This window comes from Triturus cristatus, chromosome 4_1, assembly GCF_964204655.1.
Source record: "Triturus cristatus chromosome 4_1, aTriCri1.1, whole genome shotgun sequence".
Lineage (NCBI taxonomy): Eukaryota > Metazoa > Chordata > Amphibia > Caudata > Salamandridae > Triturus > Triturus cristatus.
This window is the reverse complement of record NC_140585.1, coordinates 281,148,426-281,174,849: the sequence shown is the minus strand read 5'-3', so window position 1 is coordinate 281,174,849 and position 26,424 is coordinate 281,148,426. Positions and strand designations below refer to the sequence as shown.

Here is a 26,424-nt window from a genome sequence, read left to right as displayed (position 1 = left end):
ATTCCACTGACGTGCTAAGCACTCTTATAGGGGGCGCATGTGAAGCATTGCATGGGGTACAATTGTGATGCAAGACGCCATCATTCCTAGCAGCGAAAGCAAGGAAGGCTTGGGTCCTGTACTCCCCAGACTGGACCACCCAAATATTGAAATCACAGAAAGGTGTCAAGGGAGGTTTATTTTCAATATTCGCGATAAACCTGAGACCACTAATTCTGAGGTTTTTTTGAGCATTTATTCTGCTTAGTTTTGATAATTCAAAAAGACATTCATAAATCAATTGGCATGTCTTTTAAATGGAAACACAACATTAGTAAATCACACAATTGCAGCACATTTGTATGCGTGATCTAGAACCATTTCTTTTGTGAGACAATATATACAACACATACATAATACCAAACGTTATATGTGACAAAAATATATACAACAAACCAATGATCACAAGGTAAACATCGATAAATTATGTGTGCCAGCCTGAAATTATACCAGTCCTGCATTTGCACTGAAAACACAAGGCGGACAATTGCTCATTCAAAGACACATGTCTACTGTCCTGTCCTGCCTGTGGGAGGGTGGGGATGCATATCCTATTTGAGTTTTTATATTTTAGCAGCTAGTGGAAAACAGATTTAAGATGCCGTCAAAGTTTAGGTGTTTAAAAATGAGATGTTTTCCTTGCTCATACCTTTTGTCCTCTTCGGATGCTCATACTTCTGGGGTTCCTTTCGTGCCTCGTTGCACTGGTGGATGCGCAGGATCTGGATGTTGTTGATCATCTCCATGCTGAGCCTCCGTCCTGTCATCACCTCAATGGCAATGGGGTCCAGAAAGTTGTGTGACCGATTGCAATTGAAGTAGCGGCACTGCCCCCTGGCAAAGTATTGGCAGACATGCAGCCTGCTGCATCCCTCTCCTTTGGGGCAGGATGTGTCGCTCCTGACACCCTTGTAATCGTGACATACCTTGATTGGAGGAAAGCAAATATAACACATTTTAGAAATTTTGAAACATTTTAGAAAATATATGAACTTTACTTTTGTGTCTTCACTAGGCAGGCTTTCAAAACTAGGAAGTTACTTTTCTGAGCCATTAGGTTTTAACCTCACTTAAATCAGGACATCAAATATGTTTACTTATTCAAGTTATTAGGCATATTCATATTCCTCAACATGACAGCAATGTATTATCTGTAGAAACAGGGGGGGACACACCCTCTTTAACTAACAACAATCACTCAAACCATTTGGAAACACTCCAGCATTTTGTCTGCTGAAGCACTTCCTTAAACGTATGATTATTCTGGTCTTTTGTTGTAATTTAGCAAAACCACTACGTGGCTCCCTAAGTCCACCCTACATCACTTTATGAATGCGCTGGCCCTGAATTACTGTCCAGTTATCAACACATTTGTTCTTCACTTCTATATCATACTTGGATTGTTTCCACTTTTCTTTTCTATTTTTAGTTTTCTCCCACAGTCTATCTTCCCTCATTTGTCACTGCACTTCCTCATCGGATTCATAGTCTCTTCCATCTCTCTTCCACCTTCATAAATCACTCCACAATGTGTGTTACTTACTCTAGTATCTATGGTCTTCTCGTGTTTCCTCTTTCATTTGCCATTCTATGCTGTTTCACTTCGTGTTTTGTATCTTTTTAGCTACTGTTTTCTCTTATGTTCCTGTGAGTACATGGTTAGAATATGCCTGCTTGATTGTTTTTTTCCTGTTGTGTTTCTTTAATTAGACTGTACCTTTTGTGGTTTACCATATGCCTCTAGATACCCTTGCTATTTTCTTTTGTTCTTTAACCAATTTAGTGAGGGGAAATACTTGGAAAATCGGATAATGGAGAAGCTATCAAGAAGAGGAAGGCTATGAGTCCATGCATGTTGGCCAAGGCCAGAGGTGGGGAGGATGGATCAGTGGAATTAGGGGAAAGGGCATTTTGATAAGGGAGCATGAATTATTATGGTGGTGCATGCAAAGTGTATGATGAGGATGATAAGGAGCATTACATCACAAGCAGAGGTATATATAGCTGATTTACGGTGTGTTCTGGATGACGGATTTGATGTTAGTATTTTATGGTGGTTTGGTTTCCTTTTCCATGTAGTGTTAGTCTACTTCAATCTGGACAGTAGGGCTGTAATTCAGAACCATATCTAAAGTTTGGCGGATGGCCCGCCATCTACCAGGTGGTGGAGGTCATTATCTCTGCCACAATGGTGGACTACTGCTACTTATTTAGAGATCTCTGCCTGCCTGATGGAGATCTCTGTGCCCTCAAGAAAGCTGCCACTACTGAGGATCCTCAGAACGCACTGAAAGGTTGCTGAGCAGCCGCCATGTTTCATGCGGCTGCTCAGCAAACCTTCTGTTTTAGGAAAACAAACTCTTGAAGGGAAAGTTTGTTTTTATAAAACAAAATACCAATGACACTGACACCCTTGGAGTTTTCTTTCAGGGAGTGGGGATTATTATTTTTTCTGTCCAGGACTTCCAGGCTTTCCCTGGCTATCCTGAACAGAAAAAAGGTATAGTTTCTTACCTGTAATTCTAGTTCTCTCGTAGGGATATTTCCATGATAGTCCCAAGCGATGAATAGCCCTGCCCATCTACGGGGACCCTGGAGCACTTTATCCAATTTATGTTCTTAAGTGATGAAGTTTGCCTTTCTTCGGGAAGGCCTTGAAACGTAACTTAAGAAAGTCATATTGCAGCCTAGGGATAGGCTACAGTGGTCAGAGTTCTTCATCTTGGAATGGCAAAAGAAGAGACTATAATTACATATGCTCTCAGAATATCTATTTTTGTAATGGCTCAGAAAAAGAACTTTCACAACCCCTATTGCTATGAGAAGACAGATTTGAAGAGGTGTAGGGCCATGTAACCCATAGGCTGCAACTATAAGTGAAGGAAAAAAAAAGCTGTTCCTTTAAGAGCAGAGAGACCACCAATATCCCATCATGCTCAGCCAGAGGCAGTTACTTCAGTTCTTTTTGAAGGCTACACTAAACTGATAATAACGGAGCATGAGATCATATCTCCACTCCATCGGGGAAGAGGGGGGCTGCTTAAGACCATCATGGAAATTTCCATGTATAGTAATAAGCGATGAATAGAATAGAAAGCTCATCCCCTGTAAGGCGGTGGAGTAGACAAAAAACATACCAGAAATGAACCCCGTTAAGAAAACAGATTTCTGAGGGATGACTGACCTACTTGCACATCCGCTCTAGCATCTGTGTCCAGGTAGTAGTGCCTAATGAATGTAGGGACTGACCTCCATGTAGCTGCCTTGCAAATATCTGCTAAAGGAATATTCCTCATAAGGGCAGAAATGGCTGCCTTGTCGCTGGTAGAGTGAGCTTTGGGCCTACCAGAAAGAGATTTGTTGGCTAGCTGATAGCAGCAGAGAATCAAGAGACAATCCACCTAGACATTGACTGCTTAGAAGTAGCTAAACCTGTGCGGACTGGGCCGTAATTGATAAATAACTGCCCTGAATTACGAATGGCCTTGGTCTTGCCCAAATAGAATTTTAACACCCTGTAATGTATGTGCGTTTCACAAAAAGGACACACCCAAACCCTGCACTCCCACCTGGGAGGCCAATATATCACTGCACCTTTAAATTGTATACACCTTTGAGCATATAATGAGTGTGATTTTCTATAAAAGGACACAACCGAACCCTGCACCCCCACCTGGGAGGCTAATTTACCACTGCACCTTTAAATTATATACACTTTTGCACAGCACTCCCACTCAGGAGGCAAAAAGACGAATTCAGGTGCTTTTTAAAATAACACACACAAGTTGATTAATGCAATGTTTAAAAGGGTAGGCCAAATATATCAGTAAATGCAGATTCTCAGGTATCAAACACTTTTAAATGAACAAGTAAAATAAAATGCAGTATATACACAAATAGCAAACAGTAGAAAATATATACAAAATGGTTGGGAACACCTCACCGACTGAATTTGCATCATCCTTGCCAACTCAAGCTTGGGAAGCCCGTCAAAAGCTCAGGAAGAAGTTTCAATCAGGACTCAAGTTCCGTCACCTCCACAGCAATACGTCTATTCTGTGGTGAACTTCCACCTGGCCCCCGAAGGTTCCCAGCTTTAATACTATTACTCAACATGAGGTGAAGCTTCTAGAAAACCTCGCCCCCTTCTCATTAGAAAAAACCGAGCTGGCTGTACCCGTCTGTATCAAGGCCAAGACGGAGGCTGGCCAAGCTCCCGTATTTTGACTCTGAGGTAGAGTTGCACATTCCACAGACAATTCCCACAACATATTCCAGTTCACTCTGGTCAGTGAGGAGCAAAAAACAAGTGAAGAGCAGAAACCTGCCCTCCCCACTTTGCAGCTACGTGCGAGCAGCAAGGCAAAGCCAGACATGAGGCCATGTCTAAGCCAATAGTAAGCACTCATAAGCAAGGCAAAGTCAGAAAACAAAATGACATGAGGCCATGTCAATGTCAATAGTCAAAGTCAGAAAACAAGATGACATGAAGCCATTTCAAAGCCAATAGTAAGAGCGCATAATTCTCACCAATGTACAACACAATGCACATGTGTGCACCACCGCTCACAACACTGCACTTCGAGACCAAAAAGTACATTCCACACCTCTCTCTCCCTCTCACGCTTTCAAATGCACATCCCACACCTTCTATTCTTGGCAACACTATTCTACTCCGTGACAGCTCCCACTGAAAGACAGCAAGATTACAAGACAGAAGAGAAACATGCATATGCAGGACTGTCTCATATATCCAGGCTAGAGTAAAATGACACACTCAAGTCAGTTAAAATGGTGGTAGTTGAAGGTCATCATAGGGTGCCAAACCACAAGAGTGGTTCTTTCACCACACACCCTATTAACGTCTAGTGAATGGAGAGCCCTCTCCGCTGGAGACGAAGGGTTTTAAAAGAACGTGGGTAAAGCGATAGTTTTGTTCACGTGGAAATTTGAAATCACTTTAGGGAGAAACTTAGGATGTGTACGCAACACTACTTTGGAGGAATGAAATACTGTGTGAGGCTCATGTGTGCAAAGGGCCTGAATCTCACTAACTCTCCTCGCTGATGTAATGGCCACCAGGAAAGCAGTTTTCCAAGTGAGATGCTGTAATGAAGTTTTGTTAACTGGTTCAAAGGGAGGAAGCATAAGTCGAGACAGTACTACATTCCGCTACTATGGAGGAGCCGGGCGTCTAATGGGAGGAAGTCCTTCTTTAATAACTGGAATCCTAAAGAAAGAGATTTGTGAAGGATTTTTTCTGTATGCCGTGTGAGCAGATAGGTGGACTCTGATTGAGGTGCATTGAAGGCCAGACTTGGCAAGGTGTAATAAATACGGGAGAATGACCTCTTCCAGGCAAGACGTGGGATTGATTTGTTTGGAGGAGCACCAAATACAAAATCGCTTCCATTTAAAAGCATAAGCTGCTCATGTAGATGGTCACTTTGCTTCTTTTATAATGTCCATACAGTCCTGAGGGAGGTTTAAATGACCATACTGCACTATCTCAGGAGCCATGCTGCCACACTCAAAGATGAAAGGCTGGGGTGAGAAGAGCCGGTCTGCAAGGCAGTCTGAGATGTGGAATCCACAGTTGTCTCGACCATTCTGGGGCGATGAGTATCATTTGGGCTGTTGTGGACGCCAGTTTGTGCAGGACTGTTGGAATTAATGGTATTGGAGGAAAAGCGTAAAGAAATTTGTTCGACCAGTCGATCCATAGGGCATTCCCTAGTGACCTTCGATGGTAAAATCTGGAGTCGAAATTGCAGCATTTTTTGTTTTCCTCTATGGCAAACAGGTCTGTAGAAGGTGTGCCCCACAAACTGAAGAGACCTTGCGTGACTTTTTCGTTCAGTACCCACTCATGGTTTTCTTCGAGAACCCTGTTGAGTGCATATTCTGTTCCCCTGGAAGATGCGCAGCTACCAACGTTAGATTCCTGGCGATAATCCAGTGCCAAATTGATTGAGCGACAGGGCTCTGGACCGCGTTCCCCCCTGTCTGTTCAGGTAGGACATGGTGGTTGTATTGTCTGTCTGTACAAGCAGGTTGTTGGTCGCGAATGAAGGATGAAAAGCCTCGAGAGCTAGGTGTACTGATCTGAATTCCAGAAGGATGATATGATACTTCTGTTCTCTCGAGGACCATAGCCCCTGTATCTGTAAGTGATCCATGTGGGCTTCCCACCCAAGCAGTGAGGCATCTGTAACCAAGGTCTGTGTTGGTGGAAGGTGGTGAAATGGCATTCCCCTTGTGATCTTGTCCTACCAGTTTCCTAAGAACTGGTTCCACATGGTCCTCCAAGAACTCCTGGAGAGGACGCATGTGGAGGCGAGCATTGGGAGTCAGGAATATGAAGGAGGCCATCAAGCCGAATAGAGAGGAAACTATTCGGAGAATGGATAACCATCGTTCCACCGAAGGAAACACCTTTTCCTGCAGCGTATCGACGGTAGCTCCAAAGTAATGTACAATCTGAGCCGGAGATGACATGGACTTTGGAACACTGACGTGCAGACCCAAGCGATGAAGCAGATCGCACATCCATAGGAAATGCTCTTGTGCTTCTGTGAATGTGGATGTCTTGATCAGCCAATCGTCCAGGTAGGGCTATACAAAGATTTTATGTTTCCGAAGGTGCGCCACCGCTACCACCGCCATGCATTTGGAGAATGTTCTGGGCGCTGACTTGAGGCTGAATGGGAGAACCGCATATTGGTAGTGGTTCTGTACCACGACAAACCTGAGGAATTTCCAATGGGACTTTGCGATCAGAATACGAAAATAGGTGTCTTGTAGATCTATCGAACAGAGCCAGTCTTCCCTTTGAAGTTGAGGGTAAATTTGGTGTAATAAAAATTTCTCCTTCCGGATCCACTTGTTTGTAATGCGAAGGTTGAGAATCGGCCTGAACTTGTGTCTGCTTTTCTTTTGCAATAGTAAGTATCTGGAGTAGATACTTTGACCTCATTGGTTTCGAGGGACTGGTTCCACTGATTTCTTGCAGAACAGAGTGTTGACTTCTTCCTGTAAATCCATTTCCGTTTTCAGTCTTGCCATTTCTTCGTCGACAATGTGAGCCGAAGAGGGTGGAGCCGGAAAAGGATACATTTTGCAGCCGTAACTGGGCATCTGGCTTCAGAGATATTAAACGCAGCCATGCGTGCCGACGTAGAGAGATTTTGTGGCAGTAGCTGTGGGCAGCTAGAATCGAGGAGTCCGCTGCTGCGCTGATGACTTGGTTCAAGACCATAGCCCCCTTCTGGACGATTTCTAGAAAGTCTTGCTGGTGCTCTTTGGGGAAGTGGTCCGAAAAGGGGAGGATGGAGTCCCACAGTGCACGGTCGTACCTTCCTAAGAAGGCTGTGGCACTGGCCACTTTCATGGATGTAGCAGCCGTGCCGCAAATCTTGCGACCTGACGAATCCACCTTTTTGCTCTTCTTATCAGGGAGAGAAGAAGCAGATGGAGAGGTGTCATGGGATTTTCGTGCAGCTAAAATCACCACTGAATCGGGAGGGGGGTCAGCTCATATGACTAGTAAATCCTGCTCCGGTGGTCGGTATTTCTTTTGGAGCCTAGATGGTGCTGATTTTGCCGCCGCAGGCGTAAGGATCAATTCCATGGCTGAGTCCAGCAGGCCTGGCACTAGGGGAAGCAATGGTCTTGAGGCCGTGCGTTGGTGGAGTGTCTCAAAGATTACAGACGTTGATGGAGTAGGTGTCTCCATAGGTATGTTCAGTTTCATTGCGCCGCGAACCAGGACCTCTTGAAAAAGTGCTCATGTTGTCAACTGGGAGGACCGAGGTTGAGGCAAATCTGACAATGTAGGAGAATAGTCTTAGTAGACGAAGACGTATCTCTATGGCGCTGACGGCTAGAGCGTGATCTTGACCTGCAGTAAGAGTGGCGACGTGGATTTCGAGATCTCATGGAGGAGCGTGAGCGTCCATGTCGGAATCGATGACGTGTCCTTGACCTTGAACTCCTAGGAGCGGGTGTGGTCTGAGGCACCCCAGGAGCAGGCAGAACCGGTGCTGGCAGTGTTGGAGGTACCGGAAGCGGAAGTACTAGAGGAGGAGGAACTGGTAACGCTGGAGGAAGTGGTGCTGTTGTGACCACTGGGTCCAGTGGAGGAGAATCCGGGGTGGGAGATGTAGGTATCTCAGCCAATGACGGAGATCTGGAGTAAGACTCAGATGAGGAGTAGATTCTTCTTCTTTTGGAGGATTTTCCTCTCCTCGACTTCGATGATCTCCTTGACGTCGATCTCTGTTGTCGACTGGCATTCGACCTTGACCTGCTCCCCGACGTCGACCCACTCGATGAAGAACGGCTTCTTGACATCGACTAATCACGTCGTCGACGTTTCAATGTCGACCTTCTACCTCTCGGTGACGGTGAGTCAGTATCCCTCGACGTCAACACCTGTCTCGACATCGGTTGTGGGTGCGAAGTGGCTCTCATTGTTGCTAGACGTAGAGCCAGTCAATGATGGTGAGCATGTCGACTGCCTCGATGTCGACCGGGACCAAAAGCATTTTCAGGGTGAAGAACACCTCTCACACCTCCCATGTCCACTGGAGGTTGGGGGAAGACCTCTGGTGGAAGATTTACTTCCCCTTCACTCAGAGGTCCCAATGACTACTTGCTGTTTTCTCCTCTCTTCCCTGCAGGTGAATCTTCTCCCTGTCACACGAGGTACATCTTGAGAAGGTTTTGCAGATGTCATAGGAGGCAGGAAGATGAGAGGAAGGTAAACAGAGAATGCAGACCTTATGTGCATCTGTTTTAGTTTTTTTCTGCCACATCTAGGACATTTGTCGAAAAGAGATGGCATTTTAAATAGGAAAAAAGCCTATTTCCTATCAGAAAAATACTTTGCTCCACAGAAAAGGACAAAAGACGTTGAGTGAAGCAAAAAACAGTGAAGTTTGAAGATCTAAATTGAAGAAAAAACCTAAAAAGGTCGAGTTCAATGCTCTAAGGGTCCTGTAAGAAAGAGCCAGAAAAAATAACTTAAGTAACTGCCTCTGGCTGCGCATGATGGGATATTGGTGGTCTCCCAGTTCTTTAAGGCACAGCTTTCTTTTTCTTCACTTATAATGGCAGCCTATGGGCTACATGGCCCTACACTTCTTCACATCTGTCTCATAGCAAAAGGGTTTGTGAAAGTTCTTTTTCTGTGCCATTACAAAAAATAGATATTCTGAGAGCATTTGTAATTACAGTCCCTTCTTTTGCCATTGCAAGATGAAGAACTGTGACCACTGAAGCCTATTCCTAGGCTGCATTATGACTTTCTTTAATTAACTTTTCAAGGCCTACTCCAAGGAAGGCGAACTTCATCACTTAAGAACATATATTGGATAAAGTGCTCCGGGGTCGCCGCAGATGGGCGGGACTATTCATCACTTATGACTATACATGGAAATCCCCTACAAGAGAACGTACATTAGACTGCTCTAAATTGGGAGGGCAGTCTGATGTACTTGCACCAAAGGCTCAGAGGTCGTCGTGCCACTCATGTAGTTTCCACTGGCTGAGTCACCGCAGCACCCCTAGCAAAAACATGACTTCTCATCAACTTTAATTAGAGAGGGTGGATGTCAGTTTGGCACACCTGGTACTCTACTACATTTGTGGATCACAGGGTATTATATTCTGCCACATTTGTGGTAGAGTGGCACATTCCTGGCGGATTTCCTAGGCTGACAAATTCTAAATGATGCCCTTAGTCTCTTTGGAGTCATTGTCGAGCTCAGGTTTTAAAGTGTTAGTTAGGAGGCTACGATCTGATTTTCTGTTCTGTGCATTTGACGGATGACGTTCTTCCACTGAGAAATAGTAAGGCAATAGCAATTATTTCGTCTAGAAGTACGATTTTTGGAAATATGTGTATATTTATAAAGTGTTGATCGAGGTGGTACCTAACCAAGTCTCTATAGTCTCGAATGATGCTAGTTATAATTTTCTAGGAAACGCATTACCACCTTAGTTTACTTGCCATTTTTATTGATCTGTGTGACTTAATGGAAAACAAAAACTGAGAAACCACATTGGAGGAAACCAAATCATGGAAAACCAATTTTAAGAAAAGGCAATTTTAAGAAAATGATAATTATAGGAAACATTTCAAAGGAAAGATAATTTTAAGGAAAAATCTAAAATTACATTGATATTGGTTGGTTTATAAAATGCCTGCATCACCCCCCGAGGGGTATCTCCGCACTAAAGAACTACTTTCATCAGCCAGGGAACAGGAACAGATCAAAACAATGCAGTCTTAAGGAGCTTATGGAACTGCAGGTGATCAGAGCACTGTCGCAGATGGATGGGTAATTGGTTCCAATAAACAGGGGCTAGGTGGAAGAAATCTTTACCACCCACCCGAGATTTTTTACAGCGTGGAACCACGAGTAAGGATTTGATTCCCTAGCGTAGCGCCCTGAGTGGCAGATATTTAGTGAATTTTTCTGCCAGATAACTGGGACCATTGCCGTTCAAAGATTTGTGCACAATGCAACAGATCTTGAAACGGATCCGCTTCCGCACTGGGAGCCAATGCAATTTTTTTTTAATTCTTTTTTTTGCAGAGTTTTATGTAGCGCAAACTTGACCCGAATCCAATCAGGTGTAAGAGCGCTTTACATAGCACCAGTTACGTTACATGAGGACACACATTAATTTTTTGTTAGGCACGGGGAGATTAAGTGATTTGCCCAGAATCACAGGATGTTCAGCGTCATTACCGAGACTCGAACCCAGTTCCTCAGGTCGAGCACCCTAGCCGTTAGGCCAACTCCTCTCCCCATGCAATTGCTGCATGAGGGGGAGAGGGTAAGAGAGGGAGCATTGGAGACCAGTCGAGCTGCGGTATTTTGGATCACTTGCAATCTGTTCAGTGACGCTTCATTAGCTGAGATCAGAGGAGCATTGCAGTAATCCAGGCGACTTAACACCAGTGCCTGGATGAGGGTTTTACGAGTGGTCAGAGGAAGAAAGGGAAATACCCTTTGGAGGAAGTTTAGCACATGAAAGCAAGCGCTGACGGTGGCTGAAGCATGTTCTTTCAGTATTAGTTTCTGGTCCAGATGGACATCTAGGTTTCTTACCACAGTCTTGGGGGGCCGGTGTGGAGCCCAGCTCCACAGGCCACCAGCTCGGGGACCATCCCATTGATACGTGACCAAACATAATTTCAGTTTTTGCCACATAGAGCTGGAGGGATTTATGCCTCATCCAGCTAGCAATGGTCTTCATACCTTCTGATAAGATGGACTGAGCATTGGGATTATTTTTATCGAAGGAGAGTAGGAGCTCTCCAAATTCTTCACTATAGAACGGACCAATGGGGGATACCGCCACTAGACATTATTGCCAGAATGTTTAACTTCAGGGATAGAGACGGGATCCTGCAGCTTGTCGGGGTTTATGAAGCCCCACCAGTTTGAAGGCAGAAACATCATGATTTCTCTAGAAAATTTAAAATGGAGGCACACTGTTAGCTTTGACTAGTTGTTCAACAGAACACTAGTAACTTGTGTCCCTCTAGTCATATCTCAATTAATGAGGAAGTTCAAGATTCAAAAAACATTTTATAGATACCGAACATTACATCACATTAAAGCCCCAAAGGGTCCTGTATGTTCTTTCAGTATTTTCTTTTTTATTACTTATTTTCTTTCCACATAAATGACATCAGAAATTACAGCCAACGCATTTCATCCCACAACCTGGGGGGTTGAAAAACCTTTTTGTAAAGGCTTGTTATTAGGTTATTAAGAATCACGGAATCATTCCCATGCATAGTATTGCTAGCGTAAAATAAGGTTGGCAGTTTTTTGGCGGCTATAATCAACAGGAGTGGCCTTAGTGATGGTCCCCTCAGTTTCTTTGCCAACGACCTGAAGGCAAATGTTAAGGCCCCAGCTCGCTGTGTCATGTAGTTTTTCTGGTCACAAAGGGATAACTTATCATCTATATAACATCCCGGGTACTTATAGTTGGATACATTCTCCAATAGTTTGCCTTCTAGCCAGATGTTGTGTTGTGGGGTTAGCCGGTTAGTAGTAAGCATTGTTTTTGTTTTAGATAGTCTAACCAACCTTAGTTAGACTTAAAAGGATGATATCGTCTGCATAGGCAAGGTGCGAGAGTTGTAGCTTATCTAAGTGCGGTGAATGGGAGTTAATTTTATCGAGCTGTCCAGATAGGACTGATATGAATACGTTAAACAGGTGCGGGGCCAACACACAACCCTGTTTCAGGCCATTAGTCGTATAAACTTTCCTTGCGATTCTAGCACCATTTCCAAGTTTCATTCTGACCCAAGTATCTGAATAAAATAGCAAAAGACCCGGATGTCATCAGGAGGCTACCTTCTATCATACTATATGGGACTGTCCACACATGTGCCACATATGGAATGGGGCAACGACACACATGCAGGATGCAACGGGGAAACAACTAACACTCACACCACTGATTGGGCTCCTTAATATTTGGAAAGCGACTGACCTCACAGAAGTAGAACAGCAGTTTGACACACTAGGGTACACGTTAGTCAAGAGAGCAATTGCAATGAAATGGGGGGCAGCTGACAGGCCATTGACCAGACTCTGGGCGGCTGAAATGGACAAGTGCATGATTGCCGAGAAAGAAGTGTATAAATCTCAAGGATGCCCTAAGAAATGGGATAAGAAATGGGGCGGGTGGAATGGGCACAGGGATGGCTTATGTATATCCCCAACTGTCAAATTGGAAATGGCGCGGCACAATGGACAATTATCTGATTCACTGGACCGAGTGAACTGTACTCTCTTTTGTCATACCTATATGATGTAACGTATTCAGAGACATGCAAAATGATGTTCTGTGACCTTCTACAGATTGAATTTAATAAATAAAAAAATTAAAATAGCAAAAGACCCCTTAGGATTCTCTCCGGTATGTTCCAGGTTTTTAATTTTGCCCACAATAGTTTCAGGTCCACTCAAGTGCAGCTTTTAAGTCTGTAAAACAAAGGTGCAGATCCTGTTTGTTGTGCTTGTATTTTTCTGCTATCAGAGATTGACAGAATGTTAGAGATAGTTCCAATCCCCTTTTTGAAGCTTGTCTGGATTTTTGCAATCAAGTTAAGTTCCCCAGATCTTCAAGGATTAGAGAAGCAAAATATTTAGCTTCGACATCCTGTAAGGCAATTGGCCTGTAATTTGAAGGGTTAGTTCTATCTCCTCCTTTATAAATAGGGGTTATAATTGATCCTTGCCAACTGTCGGGAATTTGATTGTTAATCTCAACTTCAGCATAAAGCTTCCCTAGATAAATACTTCAATTTCAGAGTCGTATTTGTAGGTGACTTGCGGAATAACATTCGGGCCAGAAGCCCCATCACTTTTGCCTTTATTTATTATATTTGTTATGTCCTCAGTTGTATGGTGAATGTTATGTGTCTGGTGCACTAGAAAGGGGCCTTCCAATCAAATCAAACACAAATCAGGATGCAGTAAGGTAACAGTAGACAGGGTTAACAAACTCCTGCATAACCTCAAATATTGTTTAGCAGCTTTGACAATGTCTTTTTTCAAATGTATTGTTCTGTCGCCAAACTTGATTGCATGGATTTTCGAATCTGTTTAAAGTCATATACCAGCTAGTATTTGGTGCATCTCAAGTAATCAGACACTTATGATTGTCCAAATTGTGCCCCAAAACATACGCAATCACATGCCTGCACATAAACATTTATTGGGCTCAATAATATCTTTTCATCAGATGGCTGCCATACGCTTCATTCTCGTGATCAGGCAACACAAATCAGTAGCATCATTTTAAAGCATTAAAACATACCAACGCAATCACTCACTCTTAAAAGTACACACATTGACAGTAGTCAGATAACACATCTAGGCCCGCGGCCCCACAGCACTCACTTGCCTGTATGTTGTTACATATCAGTGCCTCATGGAACTTCCCCAGATAACAGCTGCGAACAGATGAAATACATTGTCTGATGGTGAGCTGCAGGGCATCATCATGAAAAGAAGCCACAGGCATGGGCCTCACCTGAGCTGGGCCCGTGAAATCTGTACTGTGTGTGGCATCTGGTAACACACACATTTGCAGCTGCTCGCGGCACACGCAGTGGGCCCCTTTAGGAGGGCGGCCCCCTTAGTGCTGCATTAGGCACGTCCCTGTGCACCAGCTGCCGAGACCCCTTCTCTCGGGAGTCCTACCTATGTCCGGCGCCTCTGCGATGTCACTTCCAGTGCGCAGTGGTGCTGGGGACAGGTATTTATACCTGCCTCCACCCACTGCCCTTCCTTTTTGCTCCCCGCTGGACATGTTGTCACCCTCCCAACTGCTTACCCTGTGTGCTGGCAGGCAAAGGAATTGAATGTATTAATGTATGAATTTGTGTTGCAGGCGGACTTACAGGGCGATTCGGAGGCTGATTGCTCCTGAAAGGGTACTCCTTTGTACCAAAGAGTGGTGCCTTAAGCCAAACCCAAGGAGTCTTTATGGCAGGACCCTGGATGAAAATGTCAGCACCCTGCTAGTCCTTCGGGCGGTTGTAAATCTGAGCAACAGGGTGCTGGCCTTGTAACGCTCCTCCCCTAAAAGACGTGAGTAAAGTTATGGTGGTCCACGGTATGTATGAAATGAAAAATGGGTTTTTGTAGAGGGCGTGTTTGCCGTGACGTCTAAGCGCTTGTGCTGGAGCGGGTAATGCAAAATGTTGTATACCCTCCACAATTTGCATGTTCATACTAATTAGAATAATCAATTAATTATAACCATATTAATGTTTGAAGTGAAATATTAACCAACCCTATTAATAAATGAATTACACGTGGGATTCGCATTTGCATGGCCAATAAAATTTGTGAACTAAAATATGTACGCATACTAATATTAGAAAATTAGAATGTTGCATGTTATAGGTTGCTTTTGTGAAGTAATTGTAAGTTGCATTAAATAGTGACTATAAACGCTTTGAATGTTGCTATCATGCTAGATAATTACATACACATAGGGGAATTAGTGAGGGTTTAACAATTTATTAGCTTTTTCTATGTATTAATTATGTTTTGTGTTTTTTTGCTTAAGTTGACCATTTGGGCCTGCCACAAAATGGCCGCCTCTTACACTTGACGTGACTGACTGCACTCCACGAGGTTTTGGGTGAAGTGCGCCTGCGCAAGAAAAGACAGCAGTGGCCTTCTTTTGACCATAGCCAAACTGTACCCACCAAGGACATCCTGGGAAAGTTGCCAGGTCCCTGGAACAAAGGACTTTCTTTAAAACCGGAACCAGCAAGTGTGATGACTTAATGGACTGAACTATGTGAGAACTTTACCGGACGACCCTAAATCCTCCAATCAGGATGGCCGAAAACCAATATTTGTTACTTTTTGACAGTGATTTTCTTATAAAAGATGATAGAATAGTGAGGTTGAAAATCGCTCTTGTTTTCCTGACGTTATGCTGACGGAGAGGACGGTGACGCTGTAGGACAGCTGTTTTCCTGAATCTTTGACAGACTGAATGGCGGCTTGACTTTGATAAATTAGGGATCTTCTACGATTTAACTGACTCAGAGGATGACAATTAGCCAGATTAGGTAAATATGATGATCTGTGACTTGACTAATGACTTATTAAAGGTTTGCATTAATTAGATAAAGTTTATTAATGATTACATACAAATGAGTTGGGTTGTTTATTCATAGAGAATGTTTAAAATGTAAATGTGAGTTAGAGAATTGTATTACCTCACCCATCTCAACTAAATTAGATCCATCGTTAAGTGGAAGGAATATCTAGGAGTTCAGGTATAAGATGTGTTGAAAGAAAATACTTGAGATATATTTTCCGTTAGTACAGAAGATATTCCTTTCATGTCAGCGTTTGGAACATTCTTCTCTCAGGAAAGGCAGACCAATGATGTGTGAATGTTGGTGTTATGGGCCCCACCAGTGAATGTATTGATTGAATATGTTAGTGAGGTATTTTGGTCTGTGACGAAGAGAGGATTTTGGATTCCACGCTGCATCAGTTTTTCTGGTAGCAAGATGATGGTTTTTATTGTTTTGGTTTGTTGATTATTGCTTGTATATTGCTAATTGAGTATTGATTGTTATTGATTTATGTACTAACACTCTATGTTGAGTCGCGTCGAGTTCTATGTTGTTTGCACGACTTCTGGGATGTAGGAAGTCGGAAGTTTGTAACAGTTCCGTAGTAGAGCAGAGGTAAGCGCTGCTCTCGGGAAAGGCGGAATTGTTGCTGCCCTGTAGGTACACAGGGGAAGCGTGTAACGATTGAAGTTGCACGACGCATTGCCTGGGTTCGATTTGGTAGCATCGTCGTGTGTTGCCATCAGAGATATTTTCTGTATGAGAAGAAGTGTGTATGATGGCAAAGGTTACCTGTGAAATTTTGGTCTTAGGTACCAGGAGGCCAAAGGTTACTCTGATAACGCGTATCACTGAAAAGGTAGCAGGTGTTCTCTGAGCTTGATAGAAGGCCAGAGTAGAGGGAAGCGCTACTTTGTTAACGAGTGTTATAATCCTGTAGCAGGACAGACTGTTCGCTGTTCTCGGGAAAGACAGGATTCTGTGTGAATGAACTACATTTTTCTGTGCGGAAGTGCGTGAATGAAAAGGCATTCCAATTAATTTGCGAAACTCTGGTTTTATTTCTCAGGAGCATTGGGTCTCCAACTAGGTGTCTTAATTCTAGAGAAGCGGTTAGTTGATGCTTGTTAGAAGGGTGAAGTAGAGGGATGTGCTACTTTATCAACGGAAGTAACGATTCCGTAGTAGAGCAGAGGTAAGCGCTGCTCTCGGGAAAGACGGAATTCTAGTGAAAAAGGTCTTTTCACTATTCTTTGGTTAGCGAAGCGGACAATGGTGGCGTTTTTATTTAGTTACTAACAGATTTGTAGATTTGAAAGGTTTTGAAACTTACCGAGAAAATTTTGTAAAGGAGGGGTCAGTAGAAACAGGAGCAGGAGCAGCGGCTGTTGATGTCAGAAAGACCGCGCTGGGATTGGCCAGTTAGCTAGAGATGTAGACGCTTCCGATTGGTGCGTTAGTGTACGCCGCGCTAGGAGTGTAGAATTACAGGGTGACGTAGACACTCCCGATTGGTGCGTTAGTGAGAGTCGCGCTGGGATTGGAGAATCACGGAGGTGACGCAGACGCTCCGGATTGGTGTGTTAGTGTGAGTCGCGCTACAATTGGACAGAATAGCAGTACAGTTGTAAGGAGAGACTAGCGATACACGGAAGACAGGAAAAATGTATTACGATCCACCAGAAAAGGAGAAAAAGTCATGGTTTGGAAAAATCAAGAAGTGGTTTAAAAAGGACAAACCGATTGTGACAAGGGAAGGACAGTTACTTCCTCCACCGAAAACCCCTGCATCCTTTATGGTTGCAAAATATGGGCATCATACTTGTATTTGGTTAGACAATTGGGTAAAATATACAAAGGACGACGGAGTCCTGGCTTTCCCAGAACATGGTTCCTTTAATTTGGCAGTTCTGAGAAACTTAAGAGAGAAAATGATGAATTTAGAACCAAGATCTAGACCGACACAGTTTGAGGCATTGACAGAATGGGAAGATGAGATGCATGATCGAGAGAGACAAAGAAGTGGCGGAAGATATAGGTACATGTTTGGTAGACAGTATGGACATGAAAGTCATGATGATCGGTTGAAAAGATGGCGGAATGCTAGTATGACTGAAGGTTTGTTTCCGGTACGAACTGCAGAGGATAACGGAGGATGAAAATGAACGGAGAAAAGACATAATGTAGAATCAAGAGGGTATGGAGTGAATGAATCAGAGGATGATGTTCTTGATGACATGTTTTATAAAAATCCACCACCGTATCGACCAGAACCAGAAATATTAACACCAAGTGCCCCAATGAGAGAAACCTTACGAATTATTAAGACAGAACCAATGTCGCAAGATTTAGAGAAGAGCAACTCCATTAGAGAGGTAGAAAAGGAGTCAGAGAATGCAATAAATGGTGAAAATTCAGCGGAATTGGAAAAAAACACTTTAGAATTAACAGAAAATACGAGAATTGACTGAAAATTTGGAAGCTGTAACAGTTCCAGTAACGATAGGTCCAGTAATGCCCATTTTCGATAAACAAAAAGATAGCGAACATTGTTTAACAGTTCCTTATAAGAGCAATAAACAGGTTGAACAGCCAAAACCGAGCCAAAATGAGAATCCATGGAGACAGACGATAAGTATGATCGAACCAAATGTTTCAAACAATCCATTCATAAGTCAGAATTTTCCTGAAAAGAGTAGAAGGACAGTAGAATCATTATTAGAACCACAAAAGAATTTGGAACAGGGTAGCATAGAGAAACCAGTAGGACCATCTACAGAAGAATTAAGTGAATGGTTAAGAAGTTTACAGAGAAAAGACAAAGAATCCCAATCAATAGATGTGGCCAAGTTACGAATGGTGTTAGAAGAGTTAATAGTAGGAACTATCCCTACAGAAAAATTAAAAACTTACCAAGATGAGGAATTACAATTTTTGTGCAAAAGTGTGACATGGAGAGGAAAAAATCTACATGAGAGGTTAGAAGAGGTGGCAAATGAAATGTGAATAGATATTGAAAAGGTGAAAGCTTTGCAAAAACCATATCGAATTGATTTCACTGAAAAAGATATCGAAAATTTGAATACCACAGGGCGGATAAGTCAGATTAAGGAAATAATTGTCTTGTTGAGAAAATGGGGAGATGTGGAAAAATGGAAAAGCAGGTGGTATAGGAAACGTGATGATGCCTCAGATAAGACATTCACAGCATTTCCTGTAAGAGAAAAGGAAAAGGTAGTAACAGAATGTCCTATGAGAGAAATTCCAGGAGGTGGATATGTACATGTCCCATGGACAAGACAGGACATTTTGTCTTTTACAAATGATTTCCCTCGACTGCGCGAAAAGCCTGTCGAGTGGTACAGGCAGGTGGATAGATTTGTAAAATTGTCTAAAGTATTATGGATTGATCTGAATAGTCTATTTGACATAATAGTACCAGCAGATTTAGGGACAGAGTGTAAATTAATGATAAATTGGCCAACTCAGGAATACCCTACGGATCCAAAAACAGGAGCTCCAGACCCCGAGGTAATGAAGAAATATGAACAGGTTATGGCATTTCTGAAAAACAAGGTACCTCCTAAAGAGACAGATTGGGTGAAAATTGACCGAACACACCAAGAAAGTAAAGAGTCAGTGCATGCATATTATGAAAGGCTAATTTTAGCTTTCAAACAGTTTAGTGGAGATGAAAATCTGAGTGAAAAGGATTTGAGTCATTTTGTGTACAGATTTGTATATGGTCTGCGTCCAGAAATTAGTGAAATGATAAAACAACATACTGTTGATTGGCAAAATAAGAAAATAGATGAAGTATTGAGACATGCTAAATATTTCAGTGATGAGATTGAAGCAAAACAGCGAAAATTGAAAGAAAAGGCTATGTGGGCACAGGTAAAAGTAGCAGAGAGGCAGGAAGCTCAATTAGCAGAACAAGCGAATAACACAGGAACAAGACAGAAATTTGGTCCCGGAAAAGGAAAAGGAAGCTTTAATATAGAAGAAGCTAAAAATAAATTGCCATGCCATAATTGCGGTAGAATAGGGCATTGGAAATCCGAGTGTAAATTTCCCCCAAGCTCTAACAACGAAAATGCATCATTGAATCCACAGGTGCAGAATGAGGTGAGTGGTCAACCGCAGCGATAGCAGCAGGTTGTTGCCCAACCGAATCAGGTGCCAAAACCGCCTTTTTCACAGAGCAGAAACTCTCAGAAGTATAGTTGTGAAACGGGATTCTACGATGAAGAACAGGTAAATAAGCTGCAACGCGCTAGCGCTGTCTCGCAGTATTGGCTGCAACGCGATGAAAGTGACTCAGAAGAAAGCTATTGACGGTGCCGAAGGGAGGAAGAAGAGTGCGTACTTGGCGCATCTCTAGAAGTAGACCAGACAGGCCCATTTGTGGATGGGAAGGTTAATGACGAAAATATTACTTTCCTAGTTGACACTGGTGCTACTCGATCAACTGTTAGATCAGCTGATGTTAAGAATCTTCCTCTCTCGGATGAAACGATCCAAGTAGTTGGTGTATCCAACAGACAGATTAAAACTTACCTTACAGAACCAGTAAGAGTTAGCATAGGGAAATTTTCGGAAATGCACCGCTTTGTCGTGTGCGATACCAGTCCTGTGAATTTATTAGGTAGGGATTTATTGTGCAAAATGAATTGCACGATATTTTGTACTCCGGATGGAATAGCATTTGAAACCCCAGATGATGATGTACTGTATAAGATGACAATAGCTAACAGAGAAAATGAGGTTGTTGAAACCTATGCTGTATTCAACCCTGATGCATTACCTAATGAATTGAAACAGTCTGTCAAAGCAGAAGTTTGGGATTTCACTGGAGAAGATGTAGGACTAATGAGAAATGTAGATCCAGTAAAAATAACGGTAAAAGAAGGAGTAAGCTATCCAAATGTCCCTCAATATAAATTGACACCAGAAATAATTGAAGGAGTAACTCCTGTAATAGAGAAAATGATCAGACAAGGAATTTTGAGAGAAATAATGAGTAGTCCATGTAATTCACCAATAATGGGACTGAAAAAGCCTAATGGGAAATTCAGAATAGTACAAGATCTGAGAAAAGTGAATACAATTGTTGTGTCATGTTGTCCCATTGTACCAAATCCATCAGTGATTTTATATCAGATTCCCCATGATGCAGAATGGTATACAGATCTATGCCATGCTTTCTTTTCCATCCCATTACACCATGACAGTCAGCACATTTTTGCATTTCGTTTCGGCGAGCGTATTTTAGCCTGGTGCCGAATCCCACAGGGGTATACAGAAAGACCCTCCATATTTAATCAGCTATTGAAAAGGTCTTTGGAAAGTCTAGAAATGTCCGAAAATTCAGTATTGGTTCAATACATCGACGACCTCCTTCTGGCGTCGAAAACATGTGAAGCCTGTGAGGTAGACACTATAGCATTGCTAAATCATTTGGCAGATGGAGGACTGAAGGTGTCACCATCAAAATTACAGTTTTGTAAGAAGTACAGCACTTAGGGCATAACATTGAGAAAGGACTAAGAAAAATAACGATAGACAGAATCAGAATCATAAAAGGAATGAGAGCTCCCATAACCCAAAGAGAGGTGAGAATGTTTCTGGGAATGGTGGGATATTGTCGTCAGTGGATCAGCAATTTTTCTCTGATTGCAAAACCTTTGGTGTGACTGACGAGAAGTGATGTGAAAGATCCCATTGAATTAAACAAGGAAGAATTGGCAGCATTTAAACGATTGAGAGATGGATTGTGTGAAGCACCTGAATTAGGTATGCCTGACTATGAGAAGGAATTTGAGTTGTATTGCAGTGAGAGGAATGGATGTGCACTTTCTGTGTTGATACAGAAGCATGGAAAAATGAGGAGACCAATTGCATATTTTTCATCAATGCTTGACCCAGTAGCTGTAGCCTTACCTGGGTGTTTGAAAGCAGTAGCTGCTACATGTCAAAGTTTGGAGCAGAGTGAGGGAATTGTGATGGGATATCCATTGAAAGTGTTTGTACCTCATGATGTGGCGATCCTTTTAACAAGGAGTCGTACTCAGTATATGACACATAGTCGGCTGACTAAGTATGAAAAGTTCATATTAGGTGCAACTAATGTAAGCCTTGTGAGATGTCTGAATGTGAATCCTGCAACATTGTTGCCTGATGCTGAGAATGTGGAAGTCAGAGATGAAGCAGATCATGATTGTTTGGATGTACTTGATTTTTGCACAAAGCCACGACCAGATATAAAAGATGTACCTTTACCAGAAAGTGATTTTGTGATGTTTGTTGATGGGTCTTGTTTGAGAATAGATGAAGGAGTGCTGAGTGCAGCATATGCAGTATGCACAGTTGCAGCAGTACTAGAAGCATCCAATCTGAAAGGAGTAAAATCAGCCCAAGTAGCAGAATTAGTGGCCCTAACTAGGGCATGTAAGATTGGGAAAAGTGTGAGAGTGACTGTGATAACTGACAGCCAGTATGGCTTCGGGGTTGTCCACGACTTTGGCCAACTATGGCTACAAAGAGGTTTCCTAACCTCGAGTGGAACTCCTATTAAGAATGCTGAAGTGGTTGGAAAGTTGCTTGAGGCGACACAGCTGCCTAGGCAATTGGCTGTTGTGAAATGTGCTGCTCATAGTCACGGTGGTGATTATATCACCACGGGAAACAGGTATGCCAACGACATGGCACAATATTGTGCACGAAATCAGAATTCTGTCAATCGGGCTAAGGAAAGGGAAATTACTTCTTGCTCCTTGATGTTTACTAACATTGTGGGAACATGGGAAGAAGTAAAACAGTTACAGGAAGAAGCAGGAGATGAGGAAATGAAACAGTGGATAAAAGCAGGATGTGCACCAAGAGAGAAAGATCATGTGTGGGTTTATCGAGATGGAAGACCAGTTATGCCTGATAGCATGATGTCTACCATGGCACGGATGCATCATGGCCAGGGACACATAGGGAGAGACGCTATGATCCGGTCATTTAAACAGACCTGGTACAATGCAAAGTTCAGACTTGTAGCAGAAAGTTTGTGTCAAAGATGCCTAATATGTCAGCAATACAATCCTGGGAGAAAGATAGTAGTGAGTCTAGGAACAATAGGCCGAGAAGGAGGGCCTTTTACCAGAATGCAAGTAGATTTCATTGAGATGCCTCCCTGTAACATATTGAGGTATGTTTTGGTTATGGTTTGCCTATGCTCTAGATGGAAGGAAGCATTTCCAACAAGAAGAAATGATGAGATGACGGTGGCAAAGCTACTTTTGAGAGAATTCATCCCTAGATTTGGGTTCCCAGTGACAATTGAATCAGACCGAGGAGGACACTTCCATAATGAGATCATAAAATTGATTTGTGAAGCATTGAATGTACAACAGAAACTACATTGTGCCTACCGACCAGAGGCTTCTGGTGTGGTCGAACAGATGAATGGTACTATCAAAAATAGAATAGGGAAAATGTGTTTGGCCACAGGTATGAAATGGCCTGATGTCTTGCCTATGTTACTCATGACTATTAGATCAATTCCAGACAGAACTACAGGGTTAAGCCCCCATGAAATCATCATGGGACGCGCCATGCGACACGTGTTTATACCAGTCAACTAGCTGATGACTATAACTGATGACATGGTGTTGGAATACTGTAAAAGCCTGGCTGACGCAGTTCATTCTGTGTTTCATCAGGTTGGAGCGGATGCTACCACCCTTGAAAAGAAGCCAGCCCATGATCTGAGCTCATGGGACTGGGTAAGGATAAAGGTCCACAGAAGAAGAAATTGTTTGGTTCCAAGGTGGGGAAAACCAAGACAAGTCATACTGACCATGACAATAGCTGTAAAGTGTGCTGGACTGAAAAATTGGATCCACGCAAGTCATACATTGAGAGTTCCAAATCCAGTGGACAGCACAGAAAAAGAATATTTTGATGAATCAGAATCAAGTACTGAATCAGATGACGAAGAATCAAAAACAAAAGAAAACTCTGAAAGGGGGGAAACAGAACCAAGTCTAACATTTGTCCCCAGAAGTAGCTCTCTGAAAAGAAGATTGCAGATTTCTGATACCAGTTCAGATTCTGAAAACGAACAAGGAACGCAATGTTCTAGAAAAGAACATAGAGAGATCAGAGAAAAGGACAATGAAGAGACAATAAAAGGAATTAGTGAAAAGGAAGTACCAGATGAAAGATTGAGAGAAATTCCACCTGAAATAACCAATTTAAGTGAACAAGGGACAGGTACAGAGAGAGAGGGACAGATTTCTGTGGAAGACCCCCGAGGAGGTGTAGGGAACAGCAACATCCAGTTAGGTGAAGGGACAAGTAGTCAGCAGGAAGATTGCGTGTCAGAGACTCGAGGAGGGACAGAAGAAGGGAAAACAAAACAAGTGGTGGAGAAGGAAAGTGGTGAGAGTAAAAAGCAAGTGGGAACAGAATCTGAAGAAAGCGAAGATGAAAAACCTGAAGGTCGAGTTCTAAGAAAGAGAGCTTGGAGAAATGAAAAGAACGACAAAGGCAAGTTAAAAAGAGCTGCAAAAGATGACGTTTGGCCGAATAAAATAAAGAAATTGAGATATCGGCTGACACGAGTCAACTCACCAAGGGCTGAAAGAAAGCAAAAGAACAAGAAGACCTAACCAGAAGTATAAGTCACCGGAATGGACGTAAGTGGCTCTGCCTGAAAGAGGAGAAGAGGCAGATAGTCAAGGAAATCCAGAGGAGACTGTACTGAAAGTGGTTGAAGAAGAGGAAGAATCAGAAATCCTGAGAGTTCTCTTGTCCGACATTGGGGAAGAAGAAACGGAAGTTCAGGAAATTCTGTATTTGGATCACAAAAAGAAGGCAAAAGATGCCAAACTGAATAGATCAAGAGAGCCACTGATGAAGAAACAATAAAAAAAGACAAAAAGATAAAACTGGTAGAACCAATTAGGTTTAGAGCCTTGGGTTAGAAAACTAGTTGTGAAGTAGAAGAGGCTAAGTCAAAAGACACGGTCCATTTTAGCAAAGATGGCTAACATAGATAGTAGCAAAGGTAAATGTACATTCATGAAGAGGTGGTGCAAGATGTGTCGTTGTTGTACAGGATTATTAATGCTTCTGTGGAGCATACTTGCTCTTCTGATTTCTTTACTAGAAGGACATAGTGAAAACAAAACTAATATAGGGAAAATTCCAAGAGTAGTACCAACTGTGATAGATAGAAATTATTTGAATAAAGATAGGTCTAAAACTGATTTTCCTAACAATGTGTTTTGTATGAATATGTAAAGACAATGGACGTAAGGGACTGCTATGTTTGTATGCAGTTACCTGCCTCTGTTTCAGAAGGAGTGACTTATCATCACCTTCCAGTAACATATGGAATAACATGTAGTGTAATAGCTAGTTTATTTTATCAAACAGGAAAATTAGAATATTATTTTTCAGATGTAGATAACATTTTTGCACAAGTACCTGCAATTAACAAACTAAACAAAGTAAAACCTGCTAAGGGATTAGGTGAATTTTTCTTAGAAACTAAAGAACTAACATTAGAATACATATTTAAAAACAATTTAACTTGCAGTTTGAAGAAAGAGGAAAATACATTCTTAGACATGGTTGAAAAAAGGAGACTGAAAATGCAAAGAAAGGCATCTGAAGGAAAGGTGGAGAAGACAGTCTGGGATGTAGAAATGGAAAAACACTTGAAAGGCGAAGCTAGTCCAACTATGGCTTTAGATTGGCCTCAGAAAGGGAAATTGTGTATTAGAAGGAATCAAACTGTATATGATAATTACTTTTTAGGTAACAGTGAGTGCCATGATACATACCGAATCATGGGTGGATGGGGATTTAAAGGTGGAAGAGATCCAGTTTTCCCTGGATTATATTTTATCTGTGGGAACAGGGCATATTATCGTTTGCCAGACCATTGGTATGGCACATGTTACGTAGGCCTGGTTTTTCCGAAAATCTTTCATATGGATAGAGGAGAAGATGGTGTACATAGTTTAGGTAATTATTTAGTACGTAGTAAGAGAGAATCTTGGACAGAAATTGTGGGTGACATTTTTGGAGCATTGATACCATCAGTGGGAATATCTCTGAATGCAAACAAAATTAGAAAATTATCAACAGTAGTGGATCGCTTGTCAACAAGCACCGCTGGAGGATTCTTATTGGTAAACACTGAAATGCTTGCCATGCGTGCTATGGTAATGCAAAATCGACTTGCCCTTGATATATTATTGGCAAAAGAGGGTGGAGTCTGTGGAATGTTGAAGGTTCAATATTGTTGTACTTACATTCCTGATGAGAGTTGTTGGACCCGGCCCTTCTGGCAGGTTCACCCCGAAACATTTTGCTTTTTATTGGTGACTTGGTTTAGTGATTTTTGGGTTTCTGCGCACTTTACCGCTGTGTCCCAGGGTAAAGTGCGTGCGTGTTGTGAGGTTGGCCTGCCCTCCCATAGGAATGCATGGGGGAATGTATGTGTCCTGGTACTTCCTGATGCGTGGGGTGTGCAGGCCCGAGTTTGGTATGTGCGGACTCGTGTGATTGAATGCTGCGCGATGATGTGTGCGGCGTGCATGTACCTAGTGTGGAAGTGCCACTTCTAGAAGTGGGCACTTCAGTGTGCAGTATGAAATGTGTGGCTTGTCTGGCGATTGGCTGGTGGAGGTCATGTGACGGACTAGGGAAATCCCCAGAGTCAGGAGGAGTCACCC

The 26,424-nt window shown here is 42.6% G+C and overlaps 1 protein-coding gene across 1 annotated transcript in view; it reads right to left on the bottom strand.

Annotated features, from left to right (window-relative positions):
- Positions 1-26,424, bottom strand: part of LOC146854276 (protein mono-ADP-ribosyltransferase PARP12-like) — a 220,507-nt gene that overhangs the window by 127,050 nt on the left and 67,033 nt on the right. The window contains exon 4 of the mRNA XM_085652062.1: positions 689-965. Coding sequence (XP_085508188.1) covers positions 689-965 — 277 coding nt within the window. The remainder of the gene's footprint in view (positions 1-688; positions 966-26,424) is intronic.